Here is a 16,572-nt window from a genome sequence, read left to right as displayed (position 1 = left end):
AAAGCTGAATGTTTTAAAACCCATAGGCTGAGGAATATATTTAAGTTCTGATTAGTTAAGAATCACTTGTACCTTTTGTGACATGTATGTAGTTGCAAATTCAGTCAGAAGACAGAAGACAATTATTACTGAATCATTCTTTATAGAGATTTAATAGGACACTAGAGACAAGAAACGTATTTTTCTAGTAGCCGCTCAGGGGAAGTATTTGCCAACAGTGTATCCAAGTCAGTTTTCTGTACTGCCTTAATGTTCAGTACAATATAGCTCTTGACTCTAGTGACATTTGCAAAACAAAACTCTAAGGGTCTTCCAGTGCAGACTGGTGAGGACTGAGAAAGCTCGAGTCTCATCTGCAGTCATGACTACAGCTGAGGTGGCAGGAGCTCGGGAAAGTCAGGACAGACAGTTTTTAAATCATTTCAGAACACACATGCCTCTAGTCTAATGCTAATTACTAATTCCTACTTACAAAGTCATCTTTATCAAGCCCATCTATTAACAATTTTATATTTTATTTTTATAGAGATCTTTCCTCCCTTTTTTAATTTTAAATTCCTTAAAACACATTTTGACCAGGTTAGTTACTGAGGCTACCTGGAAGAATCAGGACATTCCCTGCCCTGCATCCACCCACCAGATGACTCAGTACCTTGTGCCAGGGATCTTTGCCCTCCTGGAGCAAAGAAGCACAAAGTATAATCCAAGAGGCTCGTGGCGTTACGGAAGTATGAACATATGACGAGGACCCTAGGACGGCAGTTGCCTGCCTTAAGGAGAAAACGCTTAACTAAGGTGACACTTCACCTGGTCATGGGGTACAAATGGGCCTTGTGCCAGACCAAGACAAACACCCTGAGCAAAGGCAGACTGGCAGAAGGGCTTGCTTCTCTGGGGAAAACAATGAGTTTAGTGTGGTGGAAAGTAGGATGCATGGGTGAGTGTAAGCGTAGGAAGGCAGGGTGAGGCCAGACTGGTGAGGGCTTTTGTATACCAACCTTAGTAGTGCACATTTCATCAGGACCCAAAAAAGGCTTTTAAGCAGGGAAGGGGCAGTTCTTTTTCTTTTTTTTTTTTAAAGCTATAATGTATCAGCATAGAAAAAGGACTGAAAGGGAGATGGGTGGCAGGAATCATACTGATTTCACAGTATTATGCAGGTAAGTTCCAGCTGAATAGTTAAGAGGAGAATTCTGTAGTTTACTAAGAGAACTGGGCCTTTAGTGTCCATTTAAATGCTAATGTATTTGCTTTTAGCACATTTTGACTCAGATAAAAATTTAGTCTATATTAAGTGTGGCTGTTGCATTATGATGATAAAATTAAAAGATTCCAGTTAATCCCTAATTCCTTTATGTGTTCATTTTTAAGAAACTCATACCAGGGAGAAAAATCTTAACGAATACTTAAATGTTCACTTTGGACTTCAGATCTTTCTAATTCATGTATAAAAACCTTACCTATAGTATTGCTAGAGAACAGTACTACTGATTATTCGAGGAACAGAAACTGAAAGCTCTGACTCTGACACCTGGGCTAGTCTCGCTCTTGCAGGGAGTAAGTACAGGAAGAGAAAGCATCTCTCCTCCCCCTAACCCCGATAACCATACACTGTTCCAAGTAAATAACTTCTCACTTCCTTTGCTGTCATTGTGCTGGTCATGCTGCAGCAAATTCCTGCTGCTTCTGGAACTAAATCTCCTAGCAGTAGCTTTCAGACTTTGCTGTACCCGCAATACCGCAGACCGTGTGACTCAGCACCCATGTACATATATAAACCCCAAACAGAAATGAAACAGTACTTCCGAAAGTGCAACGTATTTTTCCTTTTCTTACAATTTTCTGAAAGCTCATCATGACCCATTAATGAATCCAAAAAGACCCAGTTTAAAAGAACTCTTCATTTTCACTGGGTTAGTTCCGTTAGTTGTGGTTGACATAATATGGGCTGTTTTTCAAATTTATTTGAACCTGGACCTTGGTTCTAGTTATATGCAAGGCTGCCCGAGAAATTTGTCTCGAATTATTTTAAATATAACAGTTAAACTTTTCTGTTCATAGTGCCAAAAACCTTGTACCTGTAAAACTTACTATGTTAAAAGTGCTACTAGAACAATGGTTTCCTTTATGTGGAAACGAATACCTTTAAAACTGAGCATATACTTGGAAATTAACCATTTTGTTTTGTTTTCTTTTAGTCAAATACTGGAGATAATGTCAGCAGTAAGAGAGCAGGATCCATTGGAATTAGCCAATACACTATATAACAACACCATTAAATTATTTTTTCCTGACATGTAATTGGTATGTTCTTTCCATTTCCCATCAATAATGTAAAATTTTATGGTACAACTTTAAGATTGAATAAAGGAAGTCTCTGGACATTGTCTGAAGAGGACTCCGTATTACTACATACTGTCCTCCCCTCATTTTTATTCATCAAGTCAGATCAGAATTTTACTATCAGTTAAGGTCTTAGTTTAAAACAATGAAAACTCCGAAATATTTCATTTGGTAATCTCTTCAAAAGTCTGAAAGGACAATTTTATGTAAACCCTGTAAACAGAATGGCCAACAAATATACTGGTTTTATTTACATCAAAATTAAACAGCACATTCTGGTTTTTATACCAAAGTTTAGTTGATAAAAGCCTGTTTCTCAACTCTTACACAGTCTCTGAATCATGACTTTTGAATCCAGCTCAACCACTACATTCAAATTTCAAAAAAGCCTCTCTTCTGGAAGCCTGTTTTCCCCTTCGTTTTAAAATACTCAACATACAGCTTTTATCCTCTGGTCCAAATTATTTCCTTGGCTGAATGTGGTTTCCTCTAACCTGCATTTCCATTTTCCCACCCACTTTAAAGAAAAACTACGGTCCAGAGTTAGATACTTTTATATGCTTTCATTGAGGAATCTTTGGCACAGTTGACGCACTGTATTATCATTACATCTATTAAAAAGCTATTTGTTCAAATTTTGTCATAAAAACGTGAAAACATTTTATTCTATGTACAATAATGTACACAAATTTAAATAGGTCACCAAAGAGACCAGAAGTAATTAAAGAGGTATATTTACAGTAGCACATCACAGTAAACGGAAAACCATTCACAGATTGAACATGGATACTGTTTTTGTGCTTGGTTACACACTGAAGTGAAGTGTATTACTCCATTTTGGATGAACTGAATTTTAAACAAATAACCTCAATGATTAGTAAATGCTATTTTAATCAGTATCATCATTAAGTTCTTCAGCTGCTGGGCCCGTGTGCTGAATCACTCCATTTCTTTCTCTTTGAGCATCATCGTCACAGTCTGTACTGTCCTCTTCGTTCAGTTCCCTGTCGGATTCAGCAGCAGCATCTCTTATATCTTCCTCTGGATTTTCGTTGGGTGCAATAAATCCGTTGTTGTTAGAGATATTTGAATTATCCTTAATATCATCTTCGATGTACACTTTCTGATGGCACATTGGACAGGTATCTTGGATGTACAGCCATTTCCGAAGGCAAAGTGCGTGGAAATAATGATTACACGGTGTGATGCGAGCAGATGTTGTGAACTCATGATAGCAGATCGCACACACATCGTCTATCTCTTGTAAGCGGCTCCCTTTTATTTCAGGAAGTGAATTAATTTTCTTAACAGCAGTCCTACGATTCATGAATGTCTTCCAGCCATTTTTTGCTTGTAAGTAGATGTTAAAATATGCATGTAGACACATCATACAAGCCCGAATTTTACTTCCTGACTCAAACATCATAGTGTAAGCCCCATTTCCAAACATTACTACTCCAAATATAAATTCAATAATATTGCCTGTTGAACGAACATAGTAGACATAATCATCAAGCTTTTCCCAAAGGACATTATAGTAGCCATCAATCATGAATAATGTATACACAGTGAGAGAAACGATTACTTTTAAGCAGAGTTCCACGCAAAAGGCCGTCACTGCAAACAACCATGTATTTAGTGCATAGTGATGCCAAAGAACGTAACTGAGTAAAACAGGAAGAATAAACAGGCAAGCAGAGACAAAGAGCACAGGAAAATGTCTACGGAAGGATGACACATGAGAGGCACTGAGAGACATTAATACAGGGTCTGTCATTCCGTGGATGAAATGCAGGACTGCAGTTAATAAAAGGCACATGTTTCGACTTAAGCGAATAAGTCTCTCTTCTGGTCTCAGCCCACTTAAACCAGTCTGAAGAGCCAAAATAAAAAAGAGAACAGGCGCTACAAAGCCAAGCCGCCTGTCGTCGTCTTCAGTTGATCCAATAAAGGCCAATATTCCAAGGCCCAAGTAATGGGCTATTGAGGAAATTACAGCACTCATGCCCAGTACAGTTAGTGTAGAATCACATCCACTAATTATAAGATTGCAAATGAGGTCCCAGAAATCATCCCAAGAAATAAAGAAGGAATCCGTTTCATTTGCCATCCTTAAAATGTACATCAACACTGTAGCCTGAGCTGTAATTCTTGTTAGCCAAAAGACTCTCAGGATATCTGGGAAACGAATCCTCTTCCACGTGTCCTCCATTAATAACTGTAATCCGTAAATTCGATACATGTGCCTCACTAAAAGATAAACATACCGTGTAGAATAATAAAACCACTTAAGTTTCACTGCCAAGACGAGCACTGTGTTTAATGTGAGAATCAAAGAAGAAGTAAAAACTAAAGTCTCTCGGATGTGTAATGGCAGCTCTGTGATTAAGCCTATTACAGGAACCAAGAGATCCAAAATAATTAACTGTGAGTAGATGGAATGAATCTGTAGTAGTGTGATGTATCCAATCCCTAAGGTCAGCTGTAGAACGATGAGTGCCATCCATAGTGAGGGCCCTTTTCGAGGAAGCAGCTCAATTCCGAAAGCTGATGTGTTGTAGGCACCATAGAAGTCAATGTGCAAAGAAGCGTAATAATTTACCAACACTGAAGTTGCAGCTAAGAGAAAGGCTGAACTGTACATGTAAAACTTGAAAAGTGATCGTTGTGACAAGATCAGAACAATACTGGATACAAATATACCTAAAAAAAAAAAGAAAGGAAAGAAAGGTCATTTGGGTGCAACGTTTTTTTAAGATTTTATTTATTTGTGAGAGCACGCGTGCAAGCACAAGTGGGGGAAGGGGCAGAGGGAGAAAGAAGTGGACTCCCCGTTGGGCAGGAAGCCTCATGTGGGGCTCAATCCCAGGACCCCAAGATCATGACCTGAGCCAAAGGCAGACCCTTAACTGACTGAGCCACCCAGGTGCCCCTTGAATGCAACATTTTAAAGAATGTTTTTGTACTAACACCCCCTTTCCCTTAATTAGGAAATACAGTATTTTCAAAGTTATGAACATTATGTCTCAAGGCAATTTAGGCTTAAAGGCCAAGAAAGGTTTTGTAAAGTCAGAGTTCAAAAGAACAGATCATACTATTTTAAAAAATCTTATTCCTTATCTTTTAAGTTCCAAATTCAAGTAGTACTATATATCCAGAAACCAAATTACTAAATTGTCTTCAAGATTAGTTAATGATACCTACATTTAAACAAGTTTTTAAATCTTGAAAGAACATGTCCTTTATAATTTCATAAGTACTAAGAATATTTAAACCAACTCCATTACTTTAAAAAAAAATCAAAAATAAGCAAAATGCAAATATTTGTTCCTAATCTTAGACTTCTTTTTCTTAAAAATGTTCTTTAGGAAATCAAGTTTAACTTTTATACTTACAACTTATGCCTTCTTTTTCTCAAATAGTGAACTCCTGCTGGCATTTATATTTCCTGCTCCTTAAAATCTGTGCATTCTTCCATGGGTCCAAATTCAGGGATTTTTTCCCCCCTCTATATACTTTCCTACAGATTTCAGAAACATCATCCAAGTTCTTTCTCCTGTACATTACTGTACCTCTTACTACAAATAGTCAACCCCCTTTACTGTTCTTCAAATTACAAAAAGTCACATTCAGAAAACCAAAAACATGTTTTAAAAAATGGAGTAAGCACCCCCCACCGAATGGAGTTCTTGAATACAGTGTGATGTGCATTCAACATCATCTTTCTTTGTGCTCAAAGTTTGTGTGATCACAGTGAACACTATCGCCCAAGGCTTCAATATGGAAAGGATCTCCAAATATTCACCTGGTTCCACTTCTGCGTTATAACCGCAACATGCAAGATTTGTAAAACCTGACTTCAAATAACTCTTGAGATTTCCAATTGCAGGTAAAGGCACCATAATTCTCTTAATGGCACCTCTAGCCCTGCACCCTAAAACTCTGACAGTTATTTGCCAATTCTACTAACACCTGTTACCTCCCTCTTCTCAATGACACCAACCAGTTAGCTAGACTCTAAAAACTCCTGTCCAGATCTACCCACAATCCCTTCTATATACGAACTGCTTTTCCACATTTCTTTGATCAACAAAAACCTACATTCCTTGTCCAAACACTCAAAGCTCCTATGTGGTATTCCTCCCAACACACACACAGCACCACTCCAGACTTTCTCCAACACACCCCCATGCCTTTCTCTGCCATAACCGCAGCTATGTTTACATTCCCCTCTTTGCTTCCCAACTCCCGGACTGTTCAAATCCTACCCATCCGATAGACCAGTTCTCTCTGATAGTTACTGGTCTTTGAAATTACCAACAGAACTCAGTGAAATGCCCAATACTCATACACTACCTTGTACTGTAGTTTGTAGTTATCTGAGGTCATCGACCCTGTTATATGATGTCCCGTTGTGACAGCCAGCGAGGATCCTACCTTGCACATTATGAATCCCAAAATATTCTACCAAAAAATTACTTGTTTATTGAAATAACAATGGAGGAATGTTAATGTAGAATCCTGGATTACATTTTTAAAGGCAAGCACAAAATACAGCCCACGTAGAAAATGAAACCTATGAAAACCCAAGACAAAGCTGAGAAACCAGAGCTTGGAGGACAGCAAAGGGTCAGACCCCAACTGAAACATCACCTCTCCACCTTGCTTCAGCACGTAGTCAAAAAAAGACACTGCATATTACGGTGGAGGCATTTTACAATCTATTGCATATAAAAACAAGGGTTAGTTCTTCCAACTGAAGGCTTTGCCTTAAGTTTGCCTTAAAATTTATCCTGTGCCAACCTGTCAGGTCATTTGTGAAAAGAAGAACAAAAGGACACAACCACCGGAAAGACACGTGTGTCTCTGCATAAGAACCACCTGATTCCTGGAGCAAAAGGGCCACGAACAATCTCCCCAGGAGCTGGCAGCTCGGAATGCGCCTTGCAATAGAAAATAACTGTCTTCGGAAGTTCAGAAACCGCTTTCACATAAGGTAATAGGAAATGGGACTAACTCAGCCACTATACGTAATCTTGCTTTCAACACATAGAAAAACAAAAGTATTTTTCCTGAAACAAAACTTAGTCTCCGAAAACAAGTCAAAACAAAACCCAGATAACTGCAGTTCTATTTTATGCCACTTATAAGAAGAAAATCAAACAGGGACTGTAAAGTATTTTTCTCAACTGTTCGCAAAGGGGTAAATTCATCTTTACCTGTGAATATGAATACTATAATTTACAAACCAGCCCTTTTTATTCTAATAGCTTTTTTCCTTGAGCTATTGAATGATCTGATTTTTAGAAGTATTTTTATAATTTTTTTTTTTGCTTCATGCAAATATATCAAAGGGAAGAAAGGGGAGGCGATGAAGGACAATGTAGTGAGACTACAGTCTGATGTATCCTAGCAAGTAACAATAAGAGATCACTCTTTCTGGGGCGCCTGCGTGGCTCAGATGGTTAAGTGTCTGCCTTCAGCTCAGGTCATGGTCTCCAGGTCCTGGAACTGAGCCCCATGTAGGGCTCCCAGGTCAGCAAGGAGTCTGCTTCTGTGCCTCCCCCTGCTCATGCTCTGAGATGAATAAATGAATGAAAATAATAATTTAAAAAATGAATTAAAAAAGAAGATACCACTCTTCTCTTGGTTAACATTATACCCCAAGACATAATAATGATGAAACATTTCAAGAATAGTATAAAATTATTTTAATTCCTACCCAAAAGTTGCATGTAGGTAAGGTTCTTACATTTTTCTTTTATACTCATGTTCCTCTGTGTGGCCAACTTACAAAGTAATAAGTCTCTCTAGTAACATTCCCCCTTAAGGCCCTTAGGGAGCACTGCCAAGAGCATCACTATGTTGCATTTTCACAACTTCAGATATAAAACTCTTGGTATTTATCCTAGAGGCCTAAGAAAATCAAGCCCAGCGGTAGAGTTTCTCATTAGGATTTAAGAGTGATCTGAAGAAGCAATCAAAACTATATATAAATGCTACTTTATGAAGAAAAACCACCATGGGACACTGGAAAATAGAAGTAACTGAAAATACATTTCAGGGATCCAGTTCTCCACATCTCGTGATCAGAGTTTCACTGAAGTCTTCAGGGTAGGATCAAGCAAGAGTCAAAATCAATTCAGGAGCTTTGAAGATACACAGAACTCAATTCATGGGAGAGTTCAGGACCTTTGCAATTTGACTACCAAAAATAAGCAAACAAAACAAACACTACCCTGGCACAGTGTACAACAAAGCATTTAACCCCTTTACGTGTAAAATACATTTGTACTTTCTTTAACCTTGTCTGGAAGCTTAGGACTAAAAATTAAAAGGAAATAAGACATAATATTTATAACTCTCCAGATATCTTTAAATACCTTTTACACATGATCTAAAAAAAACTGCAGAAAAACATTTAAATGCCTAACAGAGTAAAGACAGAACAGCACAGAAATATTATGATTACCTTAATCCAAAGGGAGCCCTCAGCAATGAAATGTAGACAGAGTAAATATCCTGAAAATGTTAATCTACAGGTATACTTGATAAATACACCAAAGCATAAAGAAAACTTTTCTATCAAAGTCTCATTTGGGGTTAAAAAGAGTATTCCAACTCTTTTATCAATAAGAAATCTTGGGTTTTTGCTTCTAAGATTTTCAACATGTTTTTATTAAAAAGAAATCTCAATATAATCTTTTAAAGTAAACCTTATAGGTATTAGAGGAAGAATAAACACAGTTTTGTATAAATATATATTCATAAACACATTATTTTTTGCTTTTTACCAAAGGGGATCACATTGTAAAAGTGGAGTTTTCTTTACCTTTAAAAGACAAATGCTTTCCTGGGGCTAATAATACATTATATGTTAATAAAAAAAATAAACTATAAAACAACAACAACAAAAAAGCAAATGCATTTCTGATTACTTATCAAAGAGAGCATCTTCCAATTTATTGACCATTCATGTTTCTTCTTCTGAATTGCCAATTTATCTTTTGTCCACTTATCTATGGAGTTGTATTTCCTTCTTGAATTGTAGACACTTAAAAATATTCTGACTAGGGTCCCTGGGTGGCTCAGTGGGTTAAGCCACTGCCTTCGGCTCAGGTCATGATCTCAGGGTCCTGGGATCGAGTCCCGCATCGGGCTCTCTGCTCCGCAGGGGTCCTGCTTCCTCCTCTCTCTCTGCCTGCCTCTCTGCCTACTTGTGATCTCTGTCAAGTAAATAAATAAAATCTTTAAAAAAAAAAAAAATTCTGACTACAAATTTTTTGTTAGCTGTAATGCAAGGATCTTCTCCAGTATGTGGCTGGTCTTTTCATATTTTTTATTTTTTTAATTTTAATATTGTTGGATTTATCAATCTTTATTTATAAATTTACTTTCAAAATGTGTGTGTGTGTGTTTTAGAGGGGCGGAGGAGGGGCAGTGGGAAGGGGAGAGAGAGACTGAAGCAGGCTCCACACCCAGCGCTGAGCCCCATGCAGGGCACAATCTCAGAACCCTGAGATCATGACCTGAGCCAAAATCAACAGTCAGAGGCTTACCTGACTGAGCTACCCAGGTGCCCTGACTTTTATATATTTTTTTAAGTTTACCTGTCAAGAGAGCGAGCAAGAGTGCATAAGCAGGGTGAAGGGCAGGCAGAGGGAGAGGCAGGCTCCCCGATGAGCAAGAAGCCTGATGCCGGACTCCATTCCTGGACTCAGGGATCATGATCTGAGCCAAAGGCAGATGCTTAACAGACTGAGCCATCCAGGCACCCCAACTTTCATATATTTTTAAAGAGTTTCTCCCTTACTCAGGTTAAAAAATACCCTCTATATTCTCTTATATTTTCTTCCAAAAATTTTAAAGTTATGTTCTTCACATTCAGCTGTTAAGTCACTTAGAATTGTTCATATGTTGGTGGTTAAGCATCCGGTATAATATTTTCCATATAACTAAATGACCATTAATTGAATAGTCTATATTTACCTCAAATTATATACTTCAATTCTACCTCCGACACCCATCAAGTTTCTCTGGGTACATGGGTGCACTATGTCTGGGCTTTTCATTCTGTGCTATTGGCCTATTTGTCTGTCTCAGTGATTCTTAACAAAGATCAGATTTTGCACCACCACCACCTCCCCACCCCCACACCAAGCATTTGGCAATATCTAAGTATCTAGTGACATTTTTAGCAATCACAAAAGGGGGAAGAAGGGTGCTGACGGATCTGCAATCGGTAAAGACAAGGACACTGCTAAAAATCCTCCAATTCAGAAAACAGCACCCCCTGCCTCCCCAAGAATTACCCAGTTCAAAATGTCAATCATATTGTTGAGAATTCCTAATCTATCCCTATCGTGTCAAAATTACTACTGCTTCAATATTTTTTCACTTCAAAGGTTTTCTAGGTTCTTTCTACAGCACCCAAAATAACGCTCATTCTTTTCACAAACTTCATTATTGTATGTCTAAATGTAATACAAAGAACAGGTTCCCTTTTAATCAATATATTTTTTAAGTTTTTATTTATTTATGACGGAGAGATCACAAATAGGCAGAGAGGCAGGCATAGAGAGAAGCAGGGGTGGTGGGGGGAGCAGGCTCCCTGCTGAGCAGGACCCGGAGATCATGATCTGAGCTGAAGGCAGAGGCTTAACCTACTGAGCCACGCAGGTGCCCCCTTTTAATCAATATTAATTTTGTCATTACCAATAATGCTGCAATAAAGTCCTTTCCCATAGTCTTTGAACAAGTACAGCTATGTCTCTAGATCAAATTCTTAGAAGAACTGAGTCAAAAACTGTATGATGAATTTCAGTAGCTAGGGCCCAATGCCTGTACACAGGAGTGACTGTACACCAAAATTGTAAAACTTTACTCATTTCCCTACAACTTTGACAAACTGGTTTTTATTTGAATGTTGAACTCTTCACCAATCTGATAACAAATGTGTTCTGACTGAGGCCAAGTTATTTCTCTTTTGCTTGCTGACCGTCTGCATTTCATTTACTGGGAACTGTTTATCCTGGGCCCATTTTTCTCTGGGAGTGTAAGTTTTTCTTAACGACAGTAAAACTTTTATTCAATCCCATACAATGCAAACAGTACCCTCAGTTTGTCATTTTTAAGTTAAAAAAAAAAGTTTGTCATAAAATGTTTTCATTTTTACTTATTAGAATGTATCAAATTTTCCCTTCTAATTTTGGGGTTTTCTTGTATGTTTAGAAAGGCCTTTCCACTGGGGCACCTGGGTGGCTCAGTGGTTTAAGCCGCTGCCTTCGGCTCAGGTCATGATCTCAAGGTCCTGGGATCGAGTCCCGCATTGGGCTCTCTGCTTGGCAGGGAGCCTGCTTCGCTCTCACTCTCTCTCCCTGCCTCTCTGCCTATTTGTGATCTCTGTCAAATAAATAAATAAAATCTTAAAAAAAAAAAAAGAAAAGAAAGAAAGAAAGGCCTTTCCACTTCAGTGAATTATCATTACCTGAGTAATACTATTAAAACAAACTCCCATGCTTGTATTTTCTGCCTTGGATTTAGATTTGTTAATTCAGCAGTATGCTACACTGGGTTGCATTTCATTTAGCATTTAACACCTCCTAAAAATAGCTTAATATTCTTAAATACTCTATATATTATGATTTGATTTTATTTGGATCTCAAAAATGAGATCCTTTATATTCTGATCTGCTGAAATTCTTATATTAGTTTGATACCAAAAGTGCAGTGGTAGTACTTTTTTGTAGGGACAGCGGAGTAAATTCTTTAGAGATGAGATATAAAATTGGTAATGCTTTTTACTTAGAGGATAGATTTCCATTATTACAATTTCATTTTAAAGAAAAAGATGAGACTGACAAGTTTTGAGACTTATATATAGTAATACTGAGGTCTACAACTATTTAAAACAACCACCACCACCAGGTACAGAACAATTAATTTCAATTGTCCTTTGGTATCTTTTACACACAAACCTGTCACTTTCAATAACAACAAGAGCTGCCTCATCGAATGGACCTCAAACACTGAAGACATCTGTTTTTATTCAGGTGAATTTTTAGCATCAAAACCAGTTTTTAAGTATTTTATCATTCTCGGGGCCCCTGAGTGGTGTAGTCTGTTAAAGTGTCTGACTCTTGGTTTCAGCTCAGGTCATGATCTCAAGGTCGTGAAATCAAGCCCCATGTTAGGCTCCACACTCAGTGGTGAGTCTACCTGGGGTCTCTCCCTCTCCCACTTGTGCTCTATCTCTAAAATAAGTAAGTAAATCTTAAAAAAAAAAAAAAGAATTTTATCATTCTCACAAATGTGAATAATTAGCAAACTACACCGGTATAATGTAAGGGGCAGTCCAGGTAATAGATTTGGAAAATATTTTGTATTTCTCACAAAGTGTGAATAAAAATTCTGGGAACAAAGCACCAAAATTACACTGAAGCCTTCAGAAGACCAAAATATCTGTACCAGTGTGGTTTTAATAGAAGTACAGAAATATTTTTCTAAAGTTATCAAGCTTATTAAGAGCTAACACTTAGTAGCCTTACTAGGTCCCAGGTACTATTCTAAGAGCTTACAGCCTAACTCAGTTATTGTCCTTAGCACCTTATGACAGACAATTATTGCCCATCTTTAAAAATGTAAAGGTAAGAAAAGAGAGGTACAGAGCGGTTAAATAACTTGCTTGAGGTCACATTCTACTGTAATTGTTGAATACAAACTTCCATGATTTACTACAAAAAAAATTAAACAAATACCAAAATTACTGTTAAGTGTTCTTAAACTACAAATGATTTAATTAAGGAAAACACTCCCTTTTCCTTAAAGCTCCTTAACCTACAGATCAACTGAGAGCACTGCATTAAAGCACCTGGTCACAAAGGGACTGTCAGAGGATAGACAGTCACAGGCCAAAAGAACATTCGAGGCAGTGGCTACACTATTTGCCAGTAAATCCATGAATCCTCGTAAATACAGTTGTTTCTTTTCTTCTTTCTTTCTTTCTTTTTTTTGGGGTGGGGGGGTGGGGCTCCATCATGACCTCCTCTCAAACGAGAAGCAAGGAAAGTCATCCCCCCCATCTCCTCTATGTTATATTCGGTTACTTTCTAAAGCAGCATTTCGGTTATCCCAAAATTGGTAGTTCCCTAGAAGTCTGTTAGCTTCTGTTGTCTCTCTATCAAGCTCTTTCCCATCCTGTGGAGTTGAGGAATAGAAATGATAATTTTTCTCCATTCTCTCCATAGCAAGAATTGGCATAGATTTTGCCTGCATGTATAGATCATCAACAAATGGGGGCGGGTATGGCAGGGAAAAGGGCTGGCAGTTCATCAGGCTCAGCTGGAACCCCTAAGTAACTATACTGAGATAAGGAACTGCCTGTTAGTTTATGGTCATGATGAGTGGTTTCTAACTGGGAGAAATAAAATGCCTTCCCAACAGGTCCCCCTTATTAATTTTACTTTAACGTTATTTAACTAAAATCACTTTTCCCCCATGACTACCAGAATTAAGCAAAATACATTAAGTATGAAAGATGAAAACTAGTGAATGCTTTCTTTTTAAGCTGAGGTATAGCTGACACATAACATAATAGTTTCAGATGTAGAACATAATGACTCCATATTTGCACAGGCTGTGAAATCACACAGCTCCCTCAAATAATGAGGGCATCACACTTTTGCAGTGATAAGGAATGACTGGGATTAAGTGGCTGGTGGGTAACTTGGAAGTCTTGCGCTAAAGAACATCACTTTTACATCTGTTAAAGACCTAGCATACGATCACCACTATCTTTCTGTATCTGGACAGCAGCTGGAGGAAAGTGAATCACCCTTGATGTCAGATTTTTAAGCCTAGGCTCTGACAGCCAATTAATTGCTGTATATCAAAAGCAAAACACACTAAACCTCTATGCCCCTCAGTTTCCTCATTTAAAAAATTAGAGTAACACAATCCACCTCTAAGGACACTAATTTAAAGTTTATGTTAGTGAAAATGCTTTACAAAAGTGAAGCACCAAACAAATGTAAAATGTTATTTATTGCCAATAACAAAACTCAACTTTTTTGGGGGGAAGGAGAAGGAATAAAGAAGCAACAGATGGCTCCTAATTCAGAAAGGATTGGTAAGGAGCTCATCATCTACCCTTCCTCAGCAACACTTCAAAAATCACAAGCCTACGAAAAACTAATCACAAGAATGACCTCATTACCAAAATTTGCCAAGTTTCAATTACTTTAAAAAAGTCTTTTATGCATAAATGCTTCTCGCTCTGGTAATGTAAGTGAAGACTGGGAGCGAAACATAAGATATTTTTAACACTCCATTCATATACAACAAAGACGCTGATTTTCAGAAGACTCTTTAGGAAAAGTCTCATCACTTTCTAGCCACGCTTCTATAGCCATTTTCAATACCTCTCTATTCATGGAAAATTTTAGGACTCGTTCCAAGTATCGCCTTCTTCATGAGCACTTCTAGTAATGGTTTCAAGGTCTGACATTCAAAACCCTGTCTCTTTTGGATGTCATTTACTGCAGACATTGCACGATCATGTGGACCTCGTGGATAGGGAACTGACAACAATCTGCATTTTGGAAAGGGGTAAACTGAGGCCCAGGCTTTGGCACTTCACGTCCAAGGTCACACGGCGAGATCGGGGTAAACAGCTGCTGTTTTTCTAAGGCTGTCGCGTAAGACGCGGCAAGCCAGCACTCATTCCCCAAGAGAAACAGCACCGCATGCTCACACACCCATGCTTTCTCCCCAACCTCGGGTGCAGAAATGAACAGAAGGCTGGCTCTTCAGGAGGACCGCTCCGCTGTCAACTCTGAGACAAGTGTCATCTCTTCCCCCTCCCGACCTGCAGAGACTCCCCTACTGGCGAAGAAACCGGTTCTCTCTCTCTCTCTCTCACACACACACACACACACGCACACGCACACAGGACCCACAGCCTGCGCGCGATGCCCGCTCCCTGCAGCACGTTTCGGCCCTCAAAGCCGTCCCGGGACGCAAGCTACCCCTTTCCCCCTTACCAAGGAGCCGGAGGACGATCTGGAGCCCGATGCAGAACCGGCTTTGGCTGGAATCGTAGTAGGAGTTGAAGATGGCGTCGATGATGTAGAGGCAGGGCACCCGGAGCGCCACCTCGAGCGCCGCCCAGACCTGCTGATGGGCCATCCGCACCTGCTGCTGCGGGGGCCCCACCGCCGCCATGAGCCGCTGCCACACCGGGGCTGGGCGAGCAGGGCAGGGCCGCGCGGGGCAGGGCCCGGGACCGCGGCCAGGGGCGGGGGCTAAGGAGGGCGACTCCGCCCCCGCCCTCCCTCCTCTGCTCCCTTACGGCCCGCCCCGCCGCCCGCTCGCGTCTCTCGAGCTGGAGCAGGCGGCGGAGGCGGCGGCGGCTGAGGCAGCGGCGGCGGCTCCCGGGAGGCCTCTGGGTGTCGGTGTTTCCGGTCCGCTAAGGTCTGGCTCCTCCTCCCTCCAACACCTCCCCCGCCCGCGGAGCCACCATCTTGACCTCGCCCGCCTGCCTCTGCCGTTGCTGCTGTTTGGAGGCCCGGAGGCTGCGCCCGCGGTCACGCGAGACCGCGGGGCCCGCGCCTCTGATTGCATCATAATCCGGCGCTTGGGGCGCTCCCTACAACGTCATCACGCACGGTGTAGCCACCGTCTCGCTCTGTTGCTATGGTTTCCGCCCACCTTCGCGGCTTTGGCGCCACCCTAGGCGCAGGCGCTCTCCGGTAGCCGCGCCCCCTTGACTGAGTGGCTTCCTCGCCGGGGGCGGTGTCAGCGTCGGCTGAGCGCGGGACTCCTGCTTTCGTGGGCGGGAATGATTAGCTGCTTTATTATAGTCCATTAAACAGCCCGTAAACGTGGTTCAGAGCTTCTTGGGAGGAGGAGCGCAAAGGGCGCCGCCCGCCAGACCTACTCCACCGCACCCGGAGGCGGGGTCTGGGCCACGGCGGACGTTCCCGGGGAAATAGCTGCGAGGCCGCCTGGGGCCCCGCTGCAGCGTTGCTGAGCGCGCTTTCTGCCGCGGCCGCGCGACGTGGCACTGGGCTAGGTGTGGTGGCCGCTGCCCAGGAAATCATCCCTCTCATCTCTTCGCCATCACCTTTCCTACCTTCTACCCGATTGGACAGAACCGAGGGCACTCGTCGGCCGCATTTTGCCAGTGTTAAGGGCCAGAACCCAGGCCTCTTTGTTTCTGATCTTTGAGTA

The 16,572-nt window shown here is 40.6% G+C and overlaps 2 protein-coding genes across 3 annotated transcripts in view; one reads left to right on the top strand and one right to left on the bottom strand.

The window, feature by feature from the left end:
- The window catches only part of TATDN1 (TatD DNase domain containing 1), a 40,647-nt gene extending 38,254 nt beyond the window's left edge, over positions 1-2,393 (top strand). For both annotated transcript variants that reach the window (XM_059395144.1, XM_059395145.1), the window contains exon 12: positions 2,199-2,393. In XM_059395144.1, the coding sequence (XP_059251127.1) occupies positions 2,199-2,301 (103 nt within the window). In that variant the 3' untranslated portion in view covers positions 2,302-2,393. The remainder of the gene's footprint in view (positions 1-2,198) is intronic.
- Positions 2,394-2,881: 488 nt separating this feature from the next.
- On the bottom strand, positions 2,882-15,972 carry RNF139 (ring finger protein 139). The gene is made up of 2 exons (XM_059395143.1): positions 15,384-15,972; positions 2,882-5,046 (listed from the first exon to the last, which is right to left on the bottom strand). Exons 1-2 carry the CDS (start codon positions 15,562-15,564, stop codon positions 3,233-3,235), a joined length of 1,995 nt encoding a protein of 664 aa, XP_059251126.1. The 5' UTR covers positions 15,565-15,972; the 3' UTR covers positions 2,882-3,232.
- Positions 15,973-16,572: the final 600 nt, after the last annotated feature.

The sequence above is a fragment of the Mustela nigripes genome, chromosome 3, assembly GCF_022355385.1.
Source record: "Mustela nigripes isolate SB6536 chromosome 3, MUSNIG.SB6536, whole genome shotgun sequence".
Lineage (NCBI taxonomy): Eukaryota > Metazoa > Chordata > Mammalia > Carnivora > Mustelidae > Mustela > Mustela nigripes.
This window is presented reverse-complemented; position numbering and strand designations above follow the sequence as displayed.

Excerpts from the sequence above, each read along its gene's own strand:
- RNF139 (XM_059395143.1), bottom strand. The coding sequence starts at position 15,564 with ATGGCGGCGGTGGGGCCCCCGCAGCAGCAGGTGCGGATGGCCCATCAG. Across the intron at positions 5,047-15,383 it reads GATCGTCCTCCGGCTCCTTG|GTATATTTGTATCCAGTATT; the intron begins GTAAGGGGGAAA and ends TTTTTTTTTTAG.